The sequence below is a fragment of the Thalassophryne amazonica genome, chromosome 6 (genome assembly GCF_902500255.1).
Source record: "Thalassophryne amazonica chromosome 6, fThaAma1.1, whole genome shotgun sequence".
Classification (NCBI taxonomy): Eukaryota; Metazoa; Chordata; class Actinopteri; order Batrachoidiformes; family Batrachoididae; genus Thalassophryne; species Thalassophryne amazonica.
The window spans coordinates 30,039,554-30,064,810 of NC_047108.1; the positions used below are offsets into that span (position 1 = coordinate 30,039,554).

At 40.1% G+C, this 25,257-nt stretch overlaps 1 protein-coding gene across 1 annotated transcript in view; it reads right to left on the bottom strand.

Moving 5' to 3' along the window:
- nphp4 (nephronophthisis 4) overlaps positions 1 to 25,257 on the bottom strand; it is an 804,312-nt gene that overhangs the window by 83,408 nt on the left and 695,647 nt on the right. The window contains exons 21-22 of the mRNA XM_034171910.1: positions 22,306 to 22,529; positions 222 to 411 (exon numbers count right to left, since the gene is read on the bottom strand). Coding sequence (XP_034027801.1) covers positions 222 to 411; positions 22,306 to 22,529 — 414 coding nt within the window. The remainder of the gene's footprint in view (positions 1 to 221; positions 412 to 22,305; positions 22,530 to 25,257) is intronic.

Consider the following 25,257-nt stretch of genomic DNA (forward strand, 5'->3'; position numbering starts at 1 on the left):
AGAACGCGCCGTGTTTTCACCTCACCAGACCGCGGACATTTTTGGTTGTTTAGCACTACACTGTTATGTTTATTAAATTCTGTTATCTTTTGAACCGTGCTCTGCTTATTTTATGCTGGGTCCTTCAAACGCTGGGTCGGTGCTCCGACCGCGTCCGAAACATAACATATACTTTGGGAAGGTAATGTGCTCCATCAGAATTTACAGTCTGGAATGTGTACCTGAGAAACCACGGTGTGGTCACAGAGGAAGGTCTGGTATTTCAAGGGAACATGGATGCTCTCCTTAGGCCGAAGGTAAACTCTGGGACCTGCGGCTCCGTCCTCTAAGTGGAACATGTTGTCTTCCAGCAGGGTAGGTGTTTTAGTTAGTCCTTTGAAGTAGCGCCACTCATCAGTGTTAGTGATGACACTGTGTATAAAGATTAAAGATCATGAGTGAGATGACAGGAGGCTCATCGACAGTACTATGAACACGTTTCAGGCACATACTACACAGTACAGAACAGAAGAACTGATGAGAGCACCTGCATATAAGTTTTCCCCTCTCCAATCAACTTTTTAATCAAACTACGCTGTTCTTCTGAACAATGTCTTGAACGTCCCATTTTCCTCAGGCTTTCAAAGAGAAAAGCATGTTCAACAGGTGCTGGCTTCATCCTTACATAGGGGACACCTGATTCACACCTGTTTGTTCCACAAAACTGACAAACACTGACTGAATGCCACACTACTATTATTGTGAACACCCCCTTTTCTACTTTTTTTTTTACTAATAGCCCAATTTCATAGCCTTAAGAGTGTGCATATCATGAATGCTTGGTCTTGTTGGATTTGTGAGAATCTACTGAATCTACTGGTACCATGTTTCCCATGAAACAATAAGAAATATACTCAAAACCTGGATTAATCTTTTTAGTCACATAGCACTACTATTATTCTGAACACTACTGTACATCTGAACGTGAGCGTGGAGACGGGCATATGCCAGGTTTTTGTGCGTATGCACGGTTTGTACATGAGGCCCCTGTTGCGTCTGAGACACTTACCTCACTGTGACATAAATACACTGATGATGGGCACGTGCTGCCGCTCTGCACCACTGATGTATCACGCCTGTCATTATTACATCCAACACACTAAACCACACCCCTCCCACAGTGAACGTATCCTGTAAACTGCATTCAAATTCACAGTGAATGGTGTAATACTGTTTAACTAATTGTGACATACAGTCAACTTAATTTTTTGTTAATGTTCATCTTCACTCCCATGTCTGTGTTGACTTTATGGCTCTCAATAAAAGTAATTCATGTTATGATGATAGAGGTGATTTAACTGTCAGATCATGTGATATAAATCATGGCCATAAATACACTTTGACCAAGGCATCTATCATAAAAAAGCCACCATGAGTTGAGATTCTCAATGAATGATTTTAAAAATGTACACCCCCATCCCTTGCATAAAGACTGTACACCCAGTGCCCAGGGAAGGCAAGAAGAACTACAGGAGCTACAGGGGGTGTGACAGAGCAGCACTCAGCGTGGTGACTAGTGCCTCACCAAGACTTCAAATGAAGGCTGGGGAGTACATTTTCAAAATAGATCACCAGTCAATGACTTCAATTTTTCACCTTGCCAGAGCACTCGGCTTTGTTTCTCTCTCTGTTTGTGTGTGTGTGTGTGTGTGTGTGTGTGTGTGTGTGTGTGTGTGTGTGTGTGTGTGTGTGTGTGTGTGTGTGTGTGTGTGTGTGTGTGTGTGTGTGTGTGTGTGTGTGTGTGTGTTTGTTTGTTTGTTTGTTTGTTTGGGGGAAGGGGGAGCAAGTTTCTTTTTTATTTTTGGCCGGGTGTTATAAATCCAGTGGATGTATTTTCTCCACCCTAAAAGTTCAGTCTTTCTCAATCTTTCCTGTCTGTGAGTGAAGTGCCAGTGTGTCAAAGGTTGGTATCAAATATAAGGGTGTGAATGCAATTCAGAGGTGACTGCATTTGTAACTGCTGTCAAGCAATCAGAAATTAATGGTTGACTTTACAAATTAAAGGCTGTTTCTTCAACAGGTGCTCTCTCTCTCTCTCTCTTTCTCTGCCTGCTTCTTCTACAGGCTCAGTGTTCACGATTCAGACTAATTTATACTACAATTAAACCCTGACAAATATTGCAAAAAGTCCTGTCAGCCTGTAACCACTTTTTGCCTTTTATTTTATTTTATTTTATTTAAAAATGTGTATGGGCTATTTTCTTTTTCCAGAATATAAAAGCTCCCTGCATGGTTTCCTTTTCTGTAGACATGCATTATGGAGACTCTCCATAATGCATGTCTACAGAAAAGGAAAAATAGCCCATCGACATTTTTTAATCAAGGTGTAGTCACAGGGAAGGAGGGTCTTCAGTTTGGTGGGCTCAGGGTCTCATCGCTGCTTTTTGCAGATGATGTGGTCCTGTTGGCTTCATCAGCCTGTGACCTCCAACACTCACTGGATCAGTTCACAGTCGAGTGTGAAGCAGCTGGGATGAGGATCAGCACCTCTAAATCTGAGACCATGGTTCTCAGCAGGAAACCGATGGATTGTCTACTCGGGTAGGGAATGAGGTCTTGCCCCAAGTGAAGGAGTTCAAGTACCTCGGGGTCTTGTTACGAGTGAGGGGACAATGGAGCCGGAGAATCGGCACAGCTGTTGTGATGAAAAGGGAGCTGAGCCAAAAGGCGAAGCTCTCGATCTACTGGTCAGTCGTAGTTTCTACTCTCACCTATGGTCAAGAGAGTTGGATCATGACTGAAAGAACTAGGTCGTGGGTACAAGTGGCTGAAATGGGTTTCCTCAGAAGGATGGCTGGTGTCTCCCTTAGAGATAAGGTGAGAAGATCGGTCAACCATCGGGAGCTCAGAGTACAGCTGCTGCTCCTTCACACTGAGAGGAACTAGCTGAGGTGGTTCATGCAGCTGGTAAGGATGCACCCTCGGTGCCTCCCTAGGGAGGTATTCCAGGCACGTCCACCTGGGAGGAGACCCCAGGAAGATCCAGGACTAGGTGTAGATATTATACGTCCACACTGGCCTGGGAACGCCTCAGGATCCACCAGTCAGAGGTGGTTAATGTGGCCTGTGAAAAGGAAGTTTGAGGTCCCCTGCTGGAGCTGTTTCCCCCTCGACCCAATCCCAGATAAGCAGTTGAAGATGAGTGAGTGATCTTCAGTGATCTTTTACAGTCACTGAACCCCCACCCCTTCAGATATAAGTGACACTATACACTTAAAATACATAACAGAGGTGACTGAAAAACAATTATTAAACAAAATATGTAAGAGTAAACAAAAATATATTTAAAAAAAAATTATCTTTATTGCTTCACTTTAGGGATCTTTGGTGGCCACTGCCTGCTGTGCATTTTGACAGGTGGGTGCTAATACTACAATGCACCAGGAGGCCTTCAGTTGCATTTGTTTTCTCAAAACTGTAGTGCTGTGTGCCTGGTGCACTCTAGTTTAAAGGGAACAGGCACCACTCTGATTGGTTGACATTATGTTCAGATTACAACATACTTGTGTTTAATGAACATGGCAAATTCAACCCATCTGCGCCCATCACTTGGATTTGTGATGGTATTTGCTGCCACTTAAAACAGCAATGTGCACTCAGACACACCCCAGTTTGACAGGCTCCCTTTACAAACTTGGTTTTGGCATCAACCAATAAAATAAGGCCTTCTGTCTGCCTCTGGCTGCAGATTGTGGCTTTCTTCTATCATTCATTGTCCCTCAGAAGTTGCAAATATTTCTCATGTTTCTCTTAGATTGGCAACGCTGTAAAAGAAAACTGTAAGACAAGTAATGTGACTGGCTGAGTTGAGTAATATTGTGTTTCAGCAAGTCCAGATACATTTCCTGCCCTGGGCATTTTCTTACACTCGCACTCATCTTGAGCTACCTATCCAAGGTTGGGTCGAGAGGAGCTGGAGCCTATCCCAGCAGTGATAGGGCGTGAGGCGTGGTACACCTTGGACAGGATGTCAGTCTGTCGCAGGGCCACATATAGACAAACAAACACATTCACACCCACACACACCTATGGACAATTTTAAAGTTTCCAATTCACCTAGTCTGGATGTCTTTGGCTGTGAGGGGAAGCCGGACCACCCAGAGATAACCCACACAAACACAAAAAAGACATGCAAACGCCACACAGAAAGGCCACAGGTGGGAATTGATCCCATGACCTTCTTACATTGCCCCATGTTCCTACATTATTTGTAAATGTTATTCAAATTTTATTTATTTATTTTGATATTGTAAGATTTCATTTTGTGTTTTGGGAGTAGAATAATGACTATGAGTGCTGCTCAGAATATATTTTTGTAACACTTTAATTTTATTATCACTTTTGTGAATGGCATATGCTGCTCTGTGCAAAGGGGATCACGTCAGGTCTTAGTATTTGAGCAGAGCAGGTCCTGCTTAGTACCTGGCTGGGAGGTGCCAAGGAACACAAGATACATATGTTTCTCCAATCAGAACAGGAGTGGTTTCAAGAAGGGCATCCCAATGTGGCTCTTTATTTGGTCCACTGTGGTGTGGGGCAGAAAACAGAAAACAAAATAAATAAATAAATACAATTGTGAGCAGGCTTGAGGCCAAGTGTGAAGTGACATGGATGAGGATCAGCACCTCCAAATCTGAGACCATGGTCAGAAAAGGATGGACTGCCAACTGTGGGTAAGGAGAGTCTTACTGCCCCTAATGGAGGAGTTCAAATATCTTGAGTCTTGTTTGGGGTAGTATGGAGCATGATATCAGTAGAAGGACTAGAACGAAGTTTAGCGTCCTGCAGTGCTCTACCGGTCCATTGTGATGAAGAAAGAGCTGAGCCAGAAGGCGATACTTTCAATTTATCAGTCGATTTCCATTCCTATCGTCACCAATGGTCATGAACTTTGGATACTGACCAAAAGAAATAGCTCAAAGATACAAGCAGCAGAAATGAGGTTCCTCAGGAACAAAGTGAGAAGCTTGATATCCATGAGGGAGTAGGAGCAGAGCCACTGCCTCTTCACATTAAGGAGCTAGCTGAGGTGCTGTATGCATCAAGTAAGGAAGCCCCGATCGGCCCCCTTGGGAGGTCTTCCTAGCACATCCAACTGGGAGGATAAGGAAGTATAGGGTGAGCTGCTTCGTGTACTGCCACCATACCATTAGCAAAAAGAAGTTTATTCCACTGTACTACAACCCCTGGCAAAAATGATAGAATCACCGGCCTCGGAGGATGTTCATTCAGTTGTTTAATTTTGTAGAAAAAAAGCAGATCACAGACATGACACAAAACTAAAGTCATTTCAAATGGCAACTTTCTGGCTTTAAGAAACACTATAAGAAATCAGGAAAATAATTGTGGCAGTCAGTAACGGTTACTTTTGTAGACCAAGCAGAGGGAAAAAAATATGGACTCACTCAATTCTGAGGAATAAATTATGGAATCACCCTGTAAATTTTCATCCCCAAAACTAACACCTGCATCAAATCAGATCTGCTCGTTAGTCTGCATCTAAAAAGGAGTGATCACAACTTGGAGAGCTGTTGCACCAAGTGGACTGACATGAATCATGGCTCCAACACGAGAGATGTCAATTGAAACAAAGGAGAGGATTATCAAACTCTTAAAAGAGGGTAAATCATCATGCAATGTTGCAAAAGATGTTGGTTGTTCACAGTCAGCTGTGTCTAAACTCTGGACCAAATACAAACAACATGGGAAGGTTGTTAAAGGCAAACATACTGGTAGACCAAGGAAGACATCAAAGTGTCAAGACAGAAAACTTAAAGTAATATGTCTCAAAAATCGAAAATGCACAACAAAACAAATGAGTAACGAATGGGAGGAAACTGGAGTCAACATCTGTGACCGAACTGTAAGAAACCGCCTAAAGGAAATGGGATTTACATACAGAAAAGCTAAACGAAAGCCATCATTAACACCTAAACAGAAAAAAACAAGGTTACAATGGGCTAAGGAAAAGCAATCGTGGACTGTGGATGACTGGATGAAAGTCATATTCAGTGATGAATCTCGAATCTGCATTGGGCAAGGTGATGATGCTGGAACTTTTGTTTGGTGCTGTTCCAATGAGATTTATAAAGATGACTGCCTGAAGAGAACATGTAAATTTCCACAGTCATTGATGATATGGGGCTGCATGTCAGGTAAAGGCACTGGGGAGATGGCTGTCATTACATCATCAATAAATGCACAAGTTTACGTTGATATTTTGGACACTTTTCTTATCCCATCAATTGAAAGGATGTTTGGGGATGATGAAATCATTTCTCAAGATGATAATGCATCTTGCCATAGGGCACAAACTGTGAAAACATTCCTTGCAAAAAGACACATAGGGTCAATGTCATGGCCTGCAAATAGTCCAGATCTTAATCCAATTGAAAATCTTTGGTGGAAGTTGAAGAAAATGGTCCATGACAAGGCTCCAACCTGCAAAGCTGATCTGGCAACAGCAATCAGAGAAAGTTGGAGCCAGATTGATGAAGAGTACTGTTTGTCACTCATTAAGTCCATGCCTCAGAGACTGCAAGCTGTTATAAAAGCCAGAGGTGGTGCACCAAAATACTAGTGATGTGTTGGAGCGTTCTTTTGTTTTTCATGATTCCATAATTTTTTCCTCAGAATAGAGTGATTCCATATTTTTTTCCCTCTGCTTGGTCTAAAAAAGTAACCGTTACTGACTGCCACAATTTTTTTTCCTGATTTCTTATACTGTTTCTTAAAGCCAGAAAGTTGCCATTTGAAATGACTTTAGTTTTGTGTCATGTCTGTGATCTTCTTTTTTTCTACAAAATTAAACAACTGAATGAACATCCTCCGAGGCCGGTGATTCCATAATTTTTGCCAGGGGTTGTATGAGTATACTTATTTTTTACTAAAATTGAGGAAGTATACTTGAAGGTGACTTTTTATAAACTATATTTTACATACTTAAGAATAGTATAGTGACGTATACTTGGCTTATACTGAAAAGTATCAACAAAAGTCTAAGTCTAAGTGCATTTATACCAAGACACTTATACTTTAATACTAAAACTTATACTTTAGTATACTGTTAAAGATTTTATATATATATATATATATATATATATGTTATCACTGTTAAACATTTGTACCTTTGTCTTCTTTCTGATGAAAATGTTATTGTGCTGCTTTGTACCTGTCTGTCTTTAAAATAACCCTGATAATGTACTTGTTATTCAACTTTGTCTTAAGTATGCTGAGGTCAGTCTGAACTGGGAGTGAAGATAGTATGCTGAGGTCAGTTTTGACTGTTGTGAATTTATGATGCAGAACAGATGATAAGTGCAACAGAAGAGCCTGCAAGAACGGGATGTGCTGACCTTTGATGATAAGATTAAAGGAAAGAAACTGTTTCTCCACGCAGCTGCACTTATTGACGCATATGTTTGTTTTACTTGAAGAAACTTGTCATGCGTTCTCCCCCCCCCCTTAGGACAAGTTTCACGCTGTGGGTAGGTTTTCCTAATAAAAAGAGTGAGCAGGCGCAACAGTCCTTAGTGCTTTCAGTGGTACTACGTGTACGGACTGTTTGCACTCCTCGCAAGCTAAATTTGACTTTCTGTCTCACTGGTGTTTTTTGACTCTGTTTGTCTTGTTAAAGGTTTTAAGAATGTTTGGAGGAGAAAATACCCAACATATACTTTTTATGTCTTTCTCCCACAAAGTACTAACACTTATTATGCACTTGGAGCAAGATATACTAGGTCAAGCCATTGACTCAAGTAACTGAAAAGAAGTCATAAATGTACAGATTTTTTTTTTTCTATTTAGTTATTTATTATTGGTTCCAAAGGTTTGCACTTTTCTTTTACCTTTTTTGACAAGGAAGGACTTTAGTTCTCAGTTGAAGACACTATGTTTACATTTTTACAAATAAGGACTTGATCTTGAGAGACCATTATGTTTACATTTTACATGCACTTTTTCCTTTATTTTTCTCCACAAAGGAAGGACTTGATTTCATAGGTCTTTGTTTTTGAAATGTTTGAAAATATATCAAACTTGTTTTCAACATTCTGTCTTGTGATTCTTTTTTTAAATGCATCACACTCTTGTGTACATACAGTATGAGTAACCTTTAAGAATACTTTAAGGAGTATATTTTCAGTATATAAATAGTAAGCTACAAGTAATATGCCAAGCAAAATTAAAGTATAAAAAGTAAAATAGTGAAATAACCAATGTGTATAACAGTATACTTTAAGTATACGATAATAAACTAAAAATAGGGACTCAAAGTATACAACTAATACAATGGCAGTATATTGATAAGTGCACTTGTGGTATACTTTAAGCATAGGAGAGGGATACATCAAGTACATTGATAAGTGTACGTGTGGTATACTTTAAGCATACGTACAAGAGGGATATACCAAGTACACTGATAGTATATAGATGAGTATACTTGTTGTATACTTTAAAGTGTACTTTTGCAAACTTAAAACAAACTTTAAAATATACTTGAAATGTAAATTTAAAATATAAACTTTAAATGTTCCAATTTAGTCCAAAAAGGTATTAAATTTGTGTACTTTCTAGTATACTAACAGTACACGGTCTGTAATATACTTGCTATACTTATACTGAAGCATACTTAATAAAATTAACTTTAAGTATACTACTTTTTGCTAAGGGTAACAAGCAGCAGAAAATGAATGAATGTATAAATGAATGAAGAAAAATGGACAGCACGGTGGCTTAGTGGTAAGCACTGTCGCATCACAGCAAGAAGGTCATGGGATCGATTCCCACCCGTGGCCTTTCTGTGTGGAGTTTGCATGTTCTCCCCGTGTTTGAGTGGATTTCCTGCAGGTGGTCCGGTTTTCTCACACATTTAAAGACATGCAGGTTAGGTGAATTGGAAACTTTCTAATTGTCCAGGTCTTCCTTGCAAAAGAGGTCTCGATCTCAACGGGACTAACCTGGTTAAATAAAGTGTTAAATTAAAACAGTTTGAGAACTGCATGTTGCTATAGGATGCATGTGTTGCATTCACAGGTAAAGAATCAATAATTATAAATGGCTCCACTGCATAGTTATAATGGTATATTGGTACAGTGATGTCATGTCTTTATAATTAACTGATAACTACTGGGAAGTGGTAAATAGTCGTTTTTCTGAATTTCCAAGGGATTAAGCACAGAATTTAAGATACTACATTTTCATTCAGCAGTGTATCAGGCAACAATAATGAACTATTATTCTTACAAAGCCTTTCATCTTCCAGCCAAAAATCAAAAGCAAGGTCATATAGTGAGTACACAAAACATAACGCTTGTTTTCTTCAAATTACGGAGCAAAGCTTTTATTAAAAACATACAGAGGTCAAGTGAGCATTGACCCTCATGGATTATCAGAGAGAACGCAGCAGATAAGACGTCCCATCTGAGGGATTACACGACTACGCTCTCTCCTCTTCCTCTGAATGCCAAAATTCCACACACAAATACATAACGAGACATGCTGCTTTAACTTCAAAGGTTTGGACCCGTGGGCAGAAAGAGAAAATGTATTTCAGTCAGAAACTGAGTGTATGAAATTTTCAGGGCCCCACCTGTTAATGCGAGGGTCACTTTTAACTGAAAATCCCATGAAATTTATTTTGAGATTCCCACCTGTGCATTTAGAAGAAAGAACCTCCCCTCTGACTCATCTCAACTACATAGACTATGTGTGAATTTGATCTGAGGCTCCATGAACAACCATGGTCTGATTCACGTAGAGAACAAACATCAGAAGAGTGCTACAAGGAATACCTACTGAGGAAAAGATTGAACAGGGAGTTGAGAAATCACAGGAAAAAGGGAGAAAGGTAATGAAAGGGAGGCAAAATGAGAGGCAGGAGAAAGTCACACTAGAAAGCAGCAGAAGAAACAGACATGAGGCTCTCTGAGGCCAAGTGCAAAAACTGACAAAACAGACAGCAACAGGTAGAAAACGTGTCCTCGATGTGAGGAGCAGCCTGCGGGCTCTGAGTCACCGTCGACGTCAAAGCTGACGCTCGCCGACCTTTCTCAACGCTAACGTATGGATACACTATTATGTATATCAGGGAAAGCGCTGACTTGTTTTACTTTGTTTCTTCAGAACAATGAAATAACCAAAGGCACTTACTTGCATCCTCATAGAAGAACACATAAGTCAACAAACTGGTGAGGTATCTATAAATTTGGAAATACTTTTAATGATGAAGACGAAGGGGAAACGAGAGTGTCTTCTTCCATCCTCATGAGTCCAGTTGGATCTCACACTCTGGGACACTGTCGGCACACGTCCTTTTTCTGTGACTGACAAACGGCCGTGGTTCTCAGTAGTTCACAAAATCTCCCTTCTTCACAAAATCTCTAGATTTGGCAAACTGATATATTCTTAGAAAATATAGTTCATGAGTCCTCAGAGTGTCTTCACCCGTTAAGTGAAGGTCATTTGGCATCAGCAAACCACAGCGACCTGAGAAAGAGGGTCAGTTATCGACAAAACTAAAGCTCTGTTCTCTGAAGGGGTTCACCAGCCACCTATTTATAAATGTTAACACACAGTGGCTCTCAATGTCATGAGCGGGAAGGGAGACCAGAAATAATTAATCAATCTCAACACATCTTCCAAGTTTAATCACAAATCCTCACTATGTCACTATTGTTATATTGAGTGTCGGGTTCAAAACCCATAAAATAGATATTTTCTCATTTACTGCCATTGGTGATGCATCATACGGATAAATTTGGATCCATGTCCCCATATTTACAGGTATCTCTGTCACTGGTATCAGCTTTACACATCATGAACAGTCTGGGGCTGTGAAAGGAGATTACAGAGTGTGATGTCGAAAAGAATCATCTCAATTACAATGAGATCCTTGTAGTGATAGTTTTTTGTTTTTTTTTTTACTTTTTTCCTGCTGGGTGGAAGTTCAATTTCAACAATTGTTTGTTTAAATCTCTACAGTATTTTTGCAAGCGTTATTTGTAATTAACTGGGAGGAACATATTGGAATTGTAGAAAAGTTTGAAAGTGTCACAGCTGTGACTGTCAGTGTGAAAGACATATCCAAATTTGTCTGCAGAACTGTGGAACAGTGCTGCAAAAAAATTCACATGAAACACAGAAGGTGTTTGTTAATTTATACCTTTTTTGGTCTCTGAAGAGGCGGCAGAGTGTTTGCTCGAGTCACACTGCCTCATCTGAAAATTAAAAAAAAACACCGAGCTAAGACAGCAAGAAGACAGATGTAGGGATTGAAGACTTTCAATTAGGCCTGGTAACTGGTGATTGGGCAGGAAGGATTCGTCCACAGATCCATCTGGCCTTTGATGGTCAATGTGGTGGATGGTAATCCAACAATCAGGCATGAGCAGAAACGACAAATGAAATCTGTCTGTGTGAGCGTGTAGGATTTAACAATGATGCAACATGAAGGAAGCAAATGCTCCCTAAAGCAAGTAATCCTGAAGGATCACTTGTAGCTTTTACAATGTTCTTGTTAGTAACACACATACACATTACAACACGTGCAGTCTCTCCAGTCAGTAATACATATACACGTTACAACACGTGCAGTCTCTACAGCATCAGTAACACACATACACATTACAACACGTGCAGTCTCTCCAGTCAGTAATGCACATACACGTTACAACATGTGCAGTCTCTACTGTCAGTAACACACATACACATTACAACACGTGCAGTCATTACTGTCAGTAACACACATACACATTACAACACGTGCAGTCTCTCCAGTCAGTAATGCACATACACGTTACAACATGTGCAGTCTCTACTGTCAGTAACACACATACACGTTACAACACGTGCAGTCATTACTGTCAGTAACACACATACACATTACAACACGTGCAGTCTCTACTGTCAGTAACACACATACACATTAAAACACGTGCAGTGTCTCCAGTCAGTAATGCACATACACATTAAAACACGTACAGTAGGGTTATGACAAATCTCAAATTTATTAGCCTGGGGTTATAAATGATGAACTTTTACCTAAAACTCACAAAAATGACTTTGGTTTTGCGAGACCTTGAAAAAACCTCCCACACCTAAGACAGTTTCATATTTCACATTAAAACACCTTGCGGCTCAAACACTCTTTATTATAACATGTCAGTTTTACATACAATACACATGAGGAATACATGAAAATGAGTACATATAGCATTTGTCGTGTTTTTAATAGTGTTTCAGATTTGTGTATTAGTGTTAATAAATTTGCTGCTAAGATATTTGTCTGTTTTGCAAGTAGAACAAACCTCCTCCATCAACCTTACAGCTCTCTCAGCTAGTATGAGTAGAGAAGCATTTCACAGCTTTGGGACACTTAAGTTTGGATATTGATGACAGCAGGTCTTCATAATCTGTCTCTGAATAGTGTTGGTTAGAAAACCAGGCCCGCGACCATGTAGTTGCAATGAAATCGCAAGTTACCCTCAGCTGTTCTCGCCACTTTGCAAGAAGGAAAAATGCAATAAGTGCTAAAATTCCTCGTGAGTTCCACCTGGCACTGTGAAGTGATGGCAGCTTGTGCCATTTGATGTGAGGCCATTTTCCCTCCATTTTGTAAAACTTGTATGCTTCACAAAGCTCAAAAAGGAATTTAAAATCATGTCTCCAGCCAAGGTTCTCATATTCTGGTATCACTTCTGTGCCCATGTATGCATTTTGCAAATCATCATACTGTTCCAAAATCTCATCAATAAACTCGTAGTTAATGTTAGGTGACCGTGACCGTATAGGAAAAAAGAAGTCCAACACATGTCGCAGAACAAGATCAAGAATGTTGTGCTGGCAGCCGATGTCTTCTCTGAAGCCTGGCTACAACACAATTTTTGTGACCAGTATTGACTGCTGTTGTGTCAGAGATGATCATCTGAATACTGTTCCATGCATTGTACTCATCATGCAGGTCCTATCTTGGTATATAGATGTGTTGTACGAGGTCTGTTAGAAAAGTATCCGACCTTATTATTTTTTTCAAAAACCATGTGGATTTGAATCACGTGTGATTACATCAGACATGCTTGAACCCTCGTGGGCATGCAAGAGTTTTTTCACGCCTGTCGGTTACGTCATTCGCCTGTGGGCAGTCTTTGAGTGAGGAGTGGCCCACCCTATCATCGTTTTTTCATTGTTTAGGAATGGCTCAGAGACTGCTGCTTTGTTTGATAAAAATTTTTTTCAAAAACTGTAGGGCACAACTGAGTGGACACCATTCGATAAATTCAGCTGGTTTTCGGTAAAGATTTTAACGGCCGATGAGAGATTTTGGTCTGGTAGAGTCGCTTTAAGGACGGCCCACGGCGCCTGACGGCGATCTGCGCTTCGAGGTGGCAGCGTCTCGCCGTTTCAAGTTGAAAACTTCCACATTTCAGGCTCTGTTGACCCAGTAAGTCGTCAGAGGACAGAGAACTTTCAGAAGAAGTCGGCATGAGGAGTTTATTCGGACATTCCATTGTTAACGGACATTTTGTAATGAAAGAACGTGCGGGCAGAGTCGCATGTCGGGCCGGACCCGACCGCGGGGGGTCGCGACAAGAAAAACACCTCCGTTGGAAACCTTAATGGGCAAGTTGGAACATGCCCAAGCTGTTAAACAATTTCTCAGTTACTCACTTGTTGAAAGCCATCAAAAGCCGCCTGAATTTTACAAATGGTTTTCAACACGGAGGTGTTTTTCCTGTCGCGGTGCACACAAATTCGCCGAGTCCTTTCCGTGACGACTCGGCGAATTTGCGCGCACGTCTTTCATTACAAAATGTCCTTAAACAGTGGAATGTCCGCATAAAGTCCTCATGCCGGCCTCTTCTGAATCTTCTCTGTTCTCTCACGACGTCCTGGGTGAATCAAGCCTTAAATTAGGATGTTTTCAGGTCGAAACAGGCCAACGACGGCGCCTGGAAGCGCTGCATGACGTCCCGCTCCGTGGGAAGTCCTTACAGCGACAGAAACACCCCATAATCTCTCATCAGCCGTTAAACTTTTCACCGAAAACCAGCTAAATTTCCACTCGGATATTCCTCACAGGTCCAGAAAAAATTTTGATAAAGCAACGCGCGCCGTCTCGAGCAGCGTGTGAAACAAAGGAATTCAGCCGAGAGGGCTGAACCACATCTCACTCAAGGCCTGCCCACAGGGAAATGATGTCACCGACACGTGTGAAAAAACTCACGCATGCGCACGAGGGTTCAAGCATGATTGGTGTAATCGCACGTCATTCAAATCCATATAGTTAAAAAAAAAATAAAAGTGTTGGTTTCTTATCTAATAGACCTCGTATATAGATGACACAACTGTTAAGCTTGGGCAAACTGTGAAGAGGCTACTGGTATGGATGGAGTGAAATGTATAAACGAAATGATAATGATAAGTGTTTTGGTTTGAAAAATGATTTGATGATGAATGTATATTTCTGTTTTGTTGAAGGTTTTCAACCTAACAATCCTCTAAATTAAAAATTAAGAAGAGGAAGAGTTGATTCGTCTCATTCTTCATGGTCTTGCCAGGCCATTTTCAAGTTTGGGCAGAAGCTGAATAATTTAAACACTGTATAACTTGACAATTACTCTGACATATATTTCATTCAGATCACACTGTCGAGATTTGGTTTAGTCATGAGATCAAACCAGCTTAATCTAAAAAAAAACTGATTTAAGGAAATCTAATCCTTTTTCTTGTTTCTGGTCTTAAATATATATTTCCGACTCTCCTGTATGATGGTGGAGCATCTCCGAGCTGCCTCAATGTGGGGAATTTTGCTTGTCATAAGTAATTCATCAACTAACACACAGCACTAATCTACTCCTAATTGTAGAATAATGGCTGAAGAGGACAGATTTATTAGAATACAACAGCCTCAGCAGTCATGATTGACAGCATGTCAGCTCAGTTAAACTCAGAGTTACTCAGATTTGGAGAAGCCAGTTAAAAGCTACTCCAGTAGGATGAATTCAACTGCTGATTTGTCAACATCTCAAATTATGATGAATAAAATGAAAAGTAAACAAAGACATGGAATGTGGCTAAAAAGGACATATTAGGAGATGATAAATTATGACATGAAAAAAAACTAGAAGAGGAAACCCATGACGTGTCAGTGATCATAGTGCGGCTAGGTGAGGGAGCGTGGTGAACAAAACTAAAGACGTGCAGGTTATGCACACTGCAACAATTTGAGCCTTCAACAAGGCTGTTTTGGTTGGTGTCTTATTACCTGTGAGAAACAACCCATTGTCATTTTTCTTTGAAATCAATTCCTGACCTAACTACAGAATGAGATGCCGCTCTTGCTGTTTATGATCTAAAGCCGACAGCTGTAAAGAGACCATGCATCACTTTTAGGACACTCATTAGACTGAAGATCCACAGTGAGGCAAGAATCGTCCTATCTCACGTTAAACAACTGTTTTAAAATGTCACAGCATTTCCATCGACTTTCATGACGATAGTTTTTTTTTTTTTTTGAGTAATCCTACTAATAAAGGTTAAAACTGATGAGTGTCAAACTGATCTTTTTTAATGCAATGTGAATAGACAGACAGACAGTCTATGGTTGACCATTTCTATGACCTGAAAATATGGGTTAGATCTGCGTCACCACCTCGGCATGCAACAGGAAGCATTTAATATTGAGTGCCGCAGGAAAGACTGCAACAAAGACAGGAGCAGAAAACAGTGGCTTCATGACGACAGCCAAGACATGGCCTGGAGCACAACAAGACATTTAAGCATGGACAGAATCACAGGCTAGCATGAGGGAAATGGAAGTAAATATTATCCATTCCCTGATCAGGTTGAGCACATGTTGTTGGAACTATTTTCGGAGCCACAACATCACACATGAAAGCAATCTAGAAGGTGTGACCACAGTTCCACGGCACAGCACAGCTTGCTACTACTTGTTAGAATGCAAAGAATAACAAAACACTTGGAGTGCAGAAACACATCTTCACCGCTGACATATTCAACGAGTAACACAGCTAAAACTTTTACAACACTATTTTTGGAAACGCATCACATCACTATGACAGATAAACTTTTCAGACTGTCTCTCTTTCCTCGTGATAAACTGGCTTTATCTTGCTCACTAAGCATACGGTCATGATCTCTGTCTGTGTCTGTCCTTATCTTCTGGCTCCCCATTGTGACTATTCCTGGTGTGTTATTATTTGGAGTTTCATGTGAGTTTTCATGTCAGTGTGCAGGGTTGTCGCCACTGTGGGCAGCGCCAGGCACCAGCCGGTACTGTAAATTTCCGCCTGGCTCTCGGGTTCAAATTGGCTGTGACACCCAGCACACACTTGGTCAAAATCTGCCGGCGGCCTCGAGTGTGAAGCACATGTTCAGAATTCTCTGGGTGCAGTCGAGATGGGACACCTATCTGACCGTGGTCCATGAGCAGTCTGAGGACCATGTAATCGCAATTTACATATTTGGATGGCAGCAAAACGCAATCCAAAATGATTTGAGTGCATATGTGGGAACCTCGAGATATATCTGGCACGGTATGCCTGTACGCAGTACCTTTTATGGCCGTCTGACAGCAATCTGTGTCATCCACCTGATGCCTAAACACACTCTGGATGCCATTATGCAGGTGACGACGAGGCAGTCGGGAAGCCTTTGGGCCACGCCCCTTTTCCCCCTGACTGCGTCGGATAATGGCATTATTTGCCGTATCGGAATGGCTCCTCCACATTTTTGCTATGTGTGACGGGGGCTTAACTGAAATGTTATTGAAATTGTACCAATTCGATCATGTTTCAAGCTTATAGAGTTGCAGTTTTGTTTTATGTTCCAATTTTAAACAGATAATTAAATAAGAAAATGTATTTTTCATTTTCTTCATATCAAATCAGCCACAAGCAGCAGAGATCACCAGTCAGCAGTATTAACAGCAGCTCAGCATTTTGCAGAGCAGCTGAAAACAGCGTGTCTGTCCGTCTAACCTGAAAAAAAAATTGCCATCAAAATCCTAAATTAAACAATCCAGAATTCCTCCTGGTCCGTAGGTGATGATACATTCAGAAATGTATAGATTATTTTACAACTGAAAGGCTTTGTGTTTCCAAAATGCTTATTAACTTAGACTTTGATAGAAATATACAAAAAGAACTTTGATATTACAAATATTACAACATAAATGTCATTGTTTGTGTATTATTCTTGTCATGATCCAGCCCTTTAGGGCCATCTGTTATTAGTATGGCCTTGTATCTGCGTTTGTATTCTGTGTTTTTATCCATGTCTTGTCATGTTCAGGTTATCATTAGTTTGGTTTCTGTTATCCTTGTGTCTGTTCATTCTTGGTTTGTTAAGTTGCTGTAGTTTAGTTCTGTTCATCACATTGTGTATATTATGCCTTGGTCACAGGTTTTGGTTATGTTCCTTTAGTTATTTATTGCACTCTGTTTATCATTTATTTTGTGTTGCTTTATCATGCTTTAATCACTGGTATTGGTTATCTTCAGAGTTTTCATCCAGTTGTGTTCCTTTAACTATGTATTGCATTTTCTGTTTATGACTTATTTTGTGTTGTTTGGTCACTGGTTTTAGATGGTTTATTTTTTGCTCATCAGTTGTTGCACTTATTCTTATACTTTGATTTGTGTCAGTCCTGTTCGAGTTTTGTTTAAGATCATTGATTTCTTTGTTTTCTGCCTTCTACTTAGTTCTGTCAGGTCTAGTTAATATATGATTCTGTTTTAGCTTTGTGCATTGTTCTGTTTCCTTCACGCCCGCCCAAGTATGTTCTCACTCCATATCACTGCACCAGCCATTATGTCTTTGTCTCACACTTTGTCTCTGTCTGCTTTGTATTTTCATTCACTCCCACTGTAGCACTTGGTCACGTGTCTTTGTTTCTTTCATCACTCCACCCTGTATTTTCCTGCCTTCACTCTCTTGCACTTACCTTTGTCTTCCCTGGTCACACCCCCTTCCAGAACCTTCACTGACACCTGTGTCTTGTTGCACTAATTACATCACCAGTTATTTAAACCCTCACAGTCTCACAGTCCCTCACTCGATTGTTGAATGTTTTCACTTTCCAGCTCTCACATCCTTGCCTTGTTTAGCCCTGTATTCAGCCTGCCGGTATTTGACCTCGCTTTGTCCGTGACCACGATTTTGTTTCTGCCTTTGATTGCCACCACGCCGTGTATTTTGACCTCAGCCTGTTTCCTTGACCAAGCCTCAGCCTCAAGTCTGTCTGTACCTTTGCTTCGCTGCTGGACCTCCCGTGTACCAAATCCCAGCTTGGTAATTAAACCTTTTTCTTACACCAGCCTGCTTGAGAGAGTTTTGCATTTGTGTCCTACTCGGTTTGTGCCACGCCTGACAATTCTTATTTTCAATGCTTTTTAAAACCACTCAAAATTAATTAAGATAGGGCTTATGCAACTAATCTTTTCAGCCTTTTACTACTCAATAATAAAACTTTTAGTATGGGTTCTAAGTAAAAGTATTGGCCGCCAGAGTGCTAAAAATGGCCTTTCTGAATAGTTCTGTCCTTGCATGCTTTGTTCTTTTATGACTGATGGTGAAATTCTTTTAAAAACTCACAAAGCAATGTGTCCAACATTTTCACCCCCCTGCCTTTGAATTTCACGTTCCAAAGATTGACCTTTTACTTGAAGAAATTATAGCATTTATAATAACCTAAGTTTTATTGTTCATTTTTGTATGATTTTGAAAGAGTAATATTGCATGCATAAAATAATAATTGCATTGTCTTGAATTTCAGAGCCAGTGGTCAGAACCATTGAAGAATGGTCCAGATACACAGTTAAGAGAATGATTCAAGTTTTTTTGTTCCAGGCATGAGTATGAGAAATGAATGGACATTATATGTGTATTTCTTCAGCATTTTGTGAAAACGCCAGCCTGCATATTCTGATGAATGTACATAATGTTCCTACCTTTCCAAACTGGTACTTGCTAAATATTTAGATGTAGCTCTTTTTGTGAGTTTAAAACTGTTCAAATATGATGTGTCTGTTTGTCTGATGAATAGCCAGTTGATGACTGTCTTGCAAATACAACCCCAATTCCCATGAAGTTGGGACGTTGTGTAAAATGTAAATAAAAACAATACAATGATTTGCAAATCCTCTTCAACCTATATTCAATTGAATACACCACAAATGTATGTACCACACACCACAAAAAGATATTTAACGTTCAAACTGATAAACTTTATTCTTTTTGTGCAAATATTTGCTCAATTTTAAATGGATGCCTGCAACATGTTTCAAAAAAGCTGGGACAGTGGTATGTTTACCACTGTGTTATATCACTTTTACTTCTAACAGCACTCAATAATCATTTGGGAACTGAGGACACTAATTGTTGAAGCTTTGTAGGTGGAATTCTTTCCCATTCTTGCTTGATGTACGACTTCAGTTGTTCAAAAGTCCGGGGTCTCTGTTGTCGTATTTTGTGCATCATAATGTGCCACACATTTTCAATGGGCGACAGATCTGGACTGCAGGCAGGCCAGTCTAGTACCCGCACTCTTTTACTAGGCCACGCTGTTGTAATATGTGCAGAATGTGGCTTGGCATTGTCTTGCTGAAATAAGCAGGGAAGTCCCTGAAAAAGACGTTACTTGGATGGCAGCATGTGTTGCTCCAAAAGCTGAATGTACGTTTCAGCATTGATGGTGCCATCACAGATGTGCAAGATGCCCATGCCATGGGCACTAACACACCCCCATACATCACAGATGTTGGCTTTTGAACTTTGCGCTGGTAAAATTCTGGATGGTCTTTTCCTCTTTTGTCTAGAGGACACGACGTCCATGATTTCCAAAAACAACTTGAAATGTGGACTCATCAGACCACAGCACACTTTTCCACTTGGTATCCGTTTCAAATGAGCTTGGTTCCAGAGAAGGCAGCAGTGTTTCTGGATGTTGTTGAAGTATGGCTTTCGCTTTGCATGGTAGAGTTTTAACTTGCACTTGTAGATGTAGCGACGAACTGTGTTAACTGAAAATGGTTTTCTGAAGTGTTCCTGAGCCCATGTGGTAAGATCCTTCACACAATGATGTCGGTCTTTAATGCAATGGCGTCTGAGGGGTCAAAGGTCACGGGCAATCAATGTTGGTTTTCAGCCTTGCCGCTTACGTGTAGAAAGTTCTCCAGATTCTCTGAATCTTCTGATATATTATGGTAGATGATAGAATCCCTAAATTCCTTGCAACTGAACGTTGAGAAACATTGTTCTTAACCCTCTGAGGTCCGAGGGCATTTTCTGGACAGTTCACTCGCCTGGCATAAATGTTTTATTATTGCTGTTAACAGCTCTCCCTGCATCCCACAATCAAGTTTTATGTCTCTTTTTTCAGGACAACCTGTGCTTTCAGAATATATATGTTTTTGTTGTGTTTTATAAATGTAATAAAGGTTTACAATCAAAAATAGGCAAGGAAGAAATAAAGTGAAAACTAATTTTCCACACACATTTATTCAAAACACACAGCAAACTATAATAAACAACTGTTTTGACACTTTATAAAGGTAATTTGAGGTCTTGTGTTGTGCTGCTGCCTCACTTCCTCCCTTCCTGTCTTTTTTCTGGCTGACTCATGGAGCTGATTGGACTCACTTGACTGCAATCAACCACACCTGTATTTATACCTCTACTCTTCACTCACTCAGATGCCGGAAACTCAGTTGCCTTCAGGGTATTCTGGCTTCAGCTCTGTCTCTTGCTTCTTGTCTTCCCTGGTTTTTGCCTACTGACCCTGTTCTGTGTTTTTTTCAGATTTTGGACTCAATCTGCTTGGTCTGCCACCTGGTCCTGCTCTGGTTCAGCTTCAGCTCCCTGGTTTGATAGTGCACCTTCTCTGCGGTTCTGCATCTGAATTTCTGAGTTTGTGTGCACTTCCTGTTGCACACACCCACTTTGCTTGAGAAAACATAAGAGTCACTATGGCTGTGTACCAATTTTGGGGCTGCATCTTTCTAAGGCTGCATTCTACGAAGATCTGGCCTTCAGAGACAGCAGAGGCTAAAGCAGCCCTTTGTATTGAGATGGCTGAGCCCACAGAACAATTTGCAATTACATCATTAGCTTTTCTCGCCCCTACCCCTAGTCACCTAGCGACCTTGACAGCTGTGCACGACGAGTTAGCGTAGTGGGTGTAATCCGTAGATTCATAATGTTTTCTTAATATGTATTTATACTTTACTTATCAACTGATAAACATGAGTTATTTAAAATTGTACATATGAAGCCCAAAATTGTCTCTTTTTTAGGGAGGTAATAAAAATCAAACAATGTCTCTTGGGATTGTTTGGGCAGTGAAGGTTACACCTGCTGTAGCCTTCATTTTCAGAGGGATGAAGGTTGTATTTGTCAGCTGCATCACAAGGAGCTTTGTAGCAGAACAGCCCAGTCACACCACTCTTTCAACTGTAGCCTTAACGTGCCTTGATACTAGCACAGATTTGATCTGCGCACTTGTACACAGTCTGCCATGCCAGAGAACATTGCGCCAACAATTAAAAAACACTGAGTGTGAGTGTGAGTCATTGCGTCAGCACACCGTATCACCGCGCAGCTCCTCTAAACGATTATGACGAGAGGTTAAATCTCTCATAAACATAATTTTACAGATGCTCATAAGAAGGAATGAACATGCAACTGTTTTACCAAGCTATTACAATATAAATATTATAAATATTACAAATAATTACCTTTTAGACTATTCCAAATGCATTCTCCACCTCATGAAGTGCAGGTGAGAGAGAGAAGAATGGTCCTCTGTGGTTCCGGGAGTGATTAGAGGTGTTTTCATCAGCCAAATTCTGAGAAAAAAAATGATCAATCCACTACAAAATAATTATTTTATATACACAGCGTCCAGCGGCACAAAGCACACATCCAGCTGAGAGCGCAGTGGGTGGCGTGGCAATGAATGCGCGCAAGTGTCAAGGCACCTTTAGAAAGATGCAGCCCCTGCAATGAGACACAGCCCACCTCTTTAAAGGCAGAGTGGGCGTGGTCAGCAGCAGCAGCACCTCATTTCTATTTAAAGCAATAAGGACACAGACAGGTAATTTCTTAAAGGCCTAAATGCAGTTTCACAAAAAAAAGTGTATTACCTCAGTATTTAGTGCTCCAAACTTTGCTGTTTTTAAAGACCAACGATAACCTGTATTAGTTTGTGAAAAAAAGTCATGTGATACTTTCAGAACACATGGGTGTTACCTGAGCTCAGGGTCGTCACTGCAGATCGTGACCGTCTGAGGAACGCTGAAGGGGTTTTTAAGGACAAACTCCATGTACTCAGCAGAGCCCAGGCTGGCGTAAAGAATGTGTTGTGTAGTAATGGCTTGGCTCAGCATATTAGCAATACCGTCTGCCTTGCTGCGCTCCTCATTGCATTTGATCCAAAGAGGCTCTCTGATCCGCTGAGCATCCTTATCCAATCCCTTAAATCAAATGTAAGAAAAACAAGTTGAGTCAGAGCTGCTTAATATCCCCACTTGGCTCCTCAAATAACCCAGTAAGAGCTGTAACAATCTTTCTAAAGATAGCAAATGATGTTTCAGGTGTAATTCCTGTAAACTGTAAAATGGCTGCACTATACAGAACAATAAATAAATTTTAATATAGGCTGTAGAAACTGAAGCAGAGTTGTTGGACCCAATGTTTTTACCCCAACACCAAAACAGCAACACTAATATAATTTGTAGTTTCCACCCAGTGCAGTTATGGTTTTCATGCTAAAACCTCTGCCATATATCAACAGCAAGCTGAACTGTCCAAATGTATGTGGCCATAGGTGTGTTGGCCTTAAAATGAAACGAAGTCAGGCACAGTGCTGGTGTGTTCATATCATGAGATAGCAGAAAGAGTTCACTCTGTAGATCAGCAAAAACCTGGTCTAAAGTTTTCTGCAATGTCCAATAAGTCCTTGTGACATTATTAAGTACACTATGTAGCTTTAAGCAGCTCACCTCCTGGTGGGCACAATTACATCTGAAACATGGCCAACATGAAACCTGGCTGCTGTCTTGGTAAAATGACCTTGCGCACCAAGTTTCATTTTGATACAAGACAGCTATGTCCCATACACAAGGTTTTTACAGACTCTGACTCCTGATGGCCACATTTACATTTGAAACAAACTCAATGTCAAATTTGTCTGAAGTATTAGTGAGGTTCATCTTGATATATAAAAGCTCCACTGACTTTCTCAGTTCTGCAGCTCATACTCTAAAACCATTACAAACCACAGTGGCCAAAGATGACCCCCCATTAACTTTGCAAACTCCTGGCAATTTGAACATTTTTCAGTGAATTTGAGGACGATCTGAAGAGTTAGTTTCATGAATGTCACTGTGGTGAAGGAACTCAGACCATATCCTCTATGTATTATTTTATAATCACTTATGCTTCAGTCATATACAGTATATACTGTATCATTTTAGACAAATCATTCATTCATTCATTTTCTAAACCCGCTTATTCTACTTAAGGAGCTGCAGCCTATCCCAGCGGTCATTAGGCAAGAGGCAGAGTACCATGGCGTCAGATCGCTGCCAAAACCACACTCGCATTTCGGGTGTATTATATTATTTCAGATGCGTAGATATTAACTGCGCGCTCGCAAATGATCTCTGCGCATGTGCAAATTATCTATATGTATATAATATCTCTGTCTATAATATTTGTCTATAAAATAAACTAGTTTAAAGCATTATTATATTCAATCAATGATAGGCTTATAATAAAGTTTAAACTCATTTCTCCAATGAATAATGATTGATTCTGTCTTGAAAAAAATGACATTTGTGTATGTAATGTTTGCTTAGTAAAATTAGTAGTAAAGTAAATATTAGTAAATATTATTAATAAGAAAGGCTTTACAATTATTCCAAAATATTCCAAATCTGATGTCTGTAATGGTTAGATTGCAGATCCAAATTCCGTTAGAAACAATCCATTGTTGCAGGTCAAACCAAAAGCTTTGCACTGTTTCACACAAAAACAAAAGATGATCCAGCAGGTCTTCAGTTCCAGTCTCACAAAAGCCACACCGACACCCATTTGGAATCTCTGTTTTAAAAACAGTTGGATACAGCTTGTTAATAATTTTAAATTGGAGTTGTTTCATCTTTGGTGAGAATGGAAATGTTAGTTTTTCTCAATTGCTAAAACACTAAACCATATTGTCTGAACCAAATGCTCAGTTGCATGAATCCACTGATTGAATCAATCACTCTTTTGACAAAACCATAAGCACTTTTCACCTATTTAGACACAACTTGCCAACACATTTTCATTGTGATGCACCTGTGTTGCACAATGGTGAGTGCAGGTGGCAAAAGTCAAACACAGTTAAAGCACTGGTGTCACCAGTTGAACACAACAACTCCAAATTGATCGCACTTGTGTCCAGTGATGTGAGGGAACATATATAAACCAGTTCAGAGAGCACTGGTTTGTGAGGTACTACAATGGAGAGGAGTTGGTGTGAGAGGTGGTCGAAGTGGTCAGTGAATAGTATCTGATGAAATCAGACCTACTGTGATTGGCTGTGTTCTTGTCCACGTTATGAGCATAAGGGCCGGACAAAGGGTCCAACCAAACAAAAGTAGATTCACTGTGTCCACCAGAATCCCAAGATTTAGATAAGAGAGCAGGTCATTACCTTTTCTGACATTATAGTATGTAAATGTCGACAGGAATTACTGTATGATTATATTATATACTGTACCACAGAATACTGTAAGTAAATACATGTCTCAGCATATCACTGTGCCAATGTACTGTGGTATTGTAATGGAGCGTTAGTCTAACTGTTTGCAGGCCTAGAATTCCATGTATATATTTGTACTTTATTTTTACATAGGCTTACTGTATACAAGTGCTAAATGCACATGATTTCTGTTTGTTTTTGTACTGTACAAGTGCTACATGTAAATGCACAGGATTTTTGTTATTTGTACTTTTTTCAAACTATGTGCAAGTGCTAATACAGTTTTTTTTGTTTTTTTTGTTTTTTGCACCATGCATTTAGCCTACAGTGAACAATAAACATTTATTTCTACAGCTTCATGTCCTGAGCATTGTATTTTCTATTTTTCTAGTGTTCAGAGCCTGCTCAGTAGGGTTTTAATTTTGATCGACTCGGGGCACGATTTGACAACATAG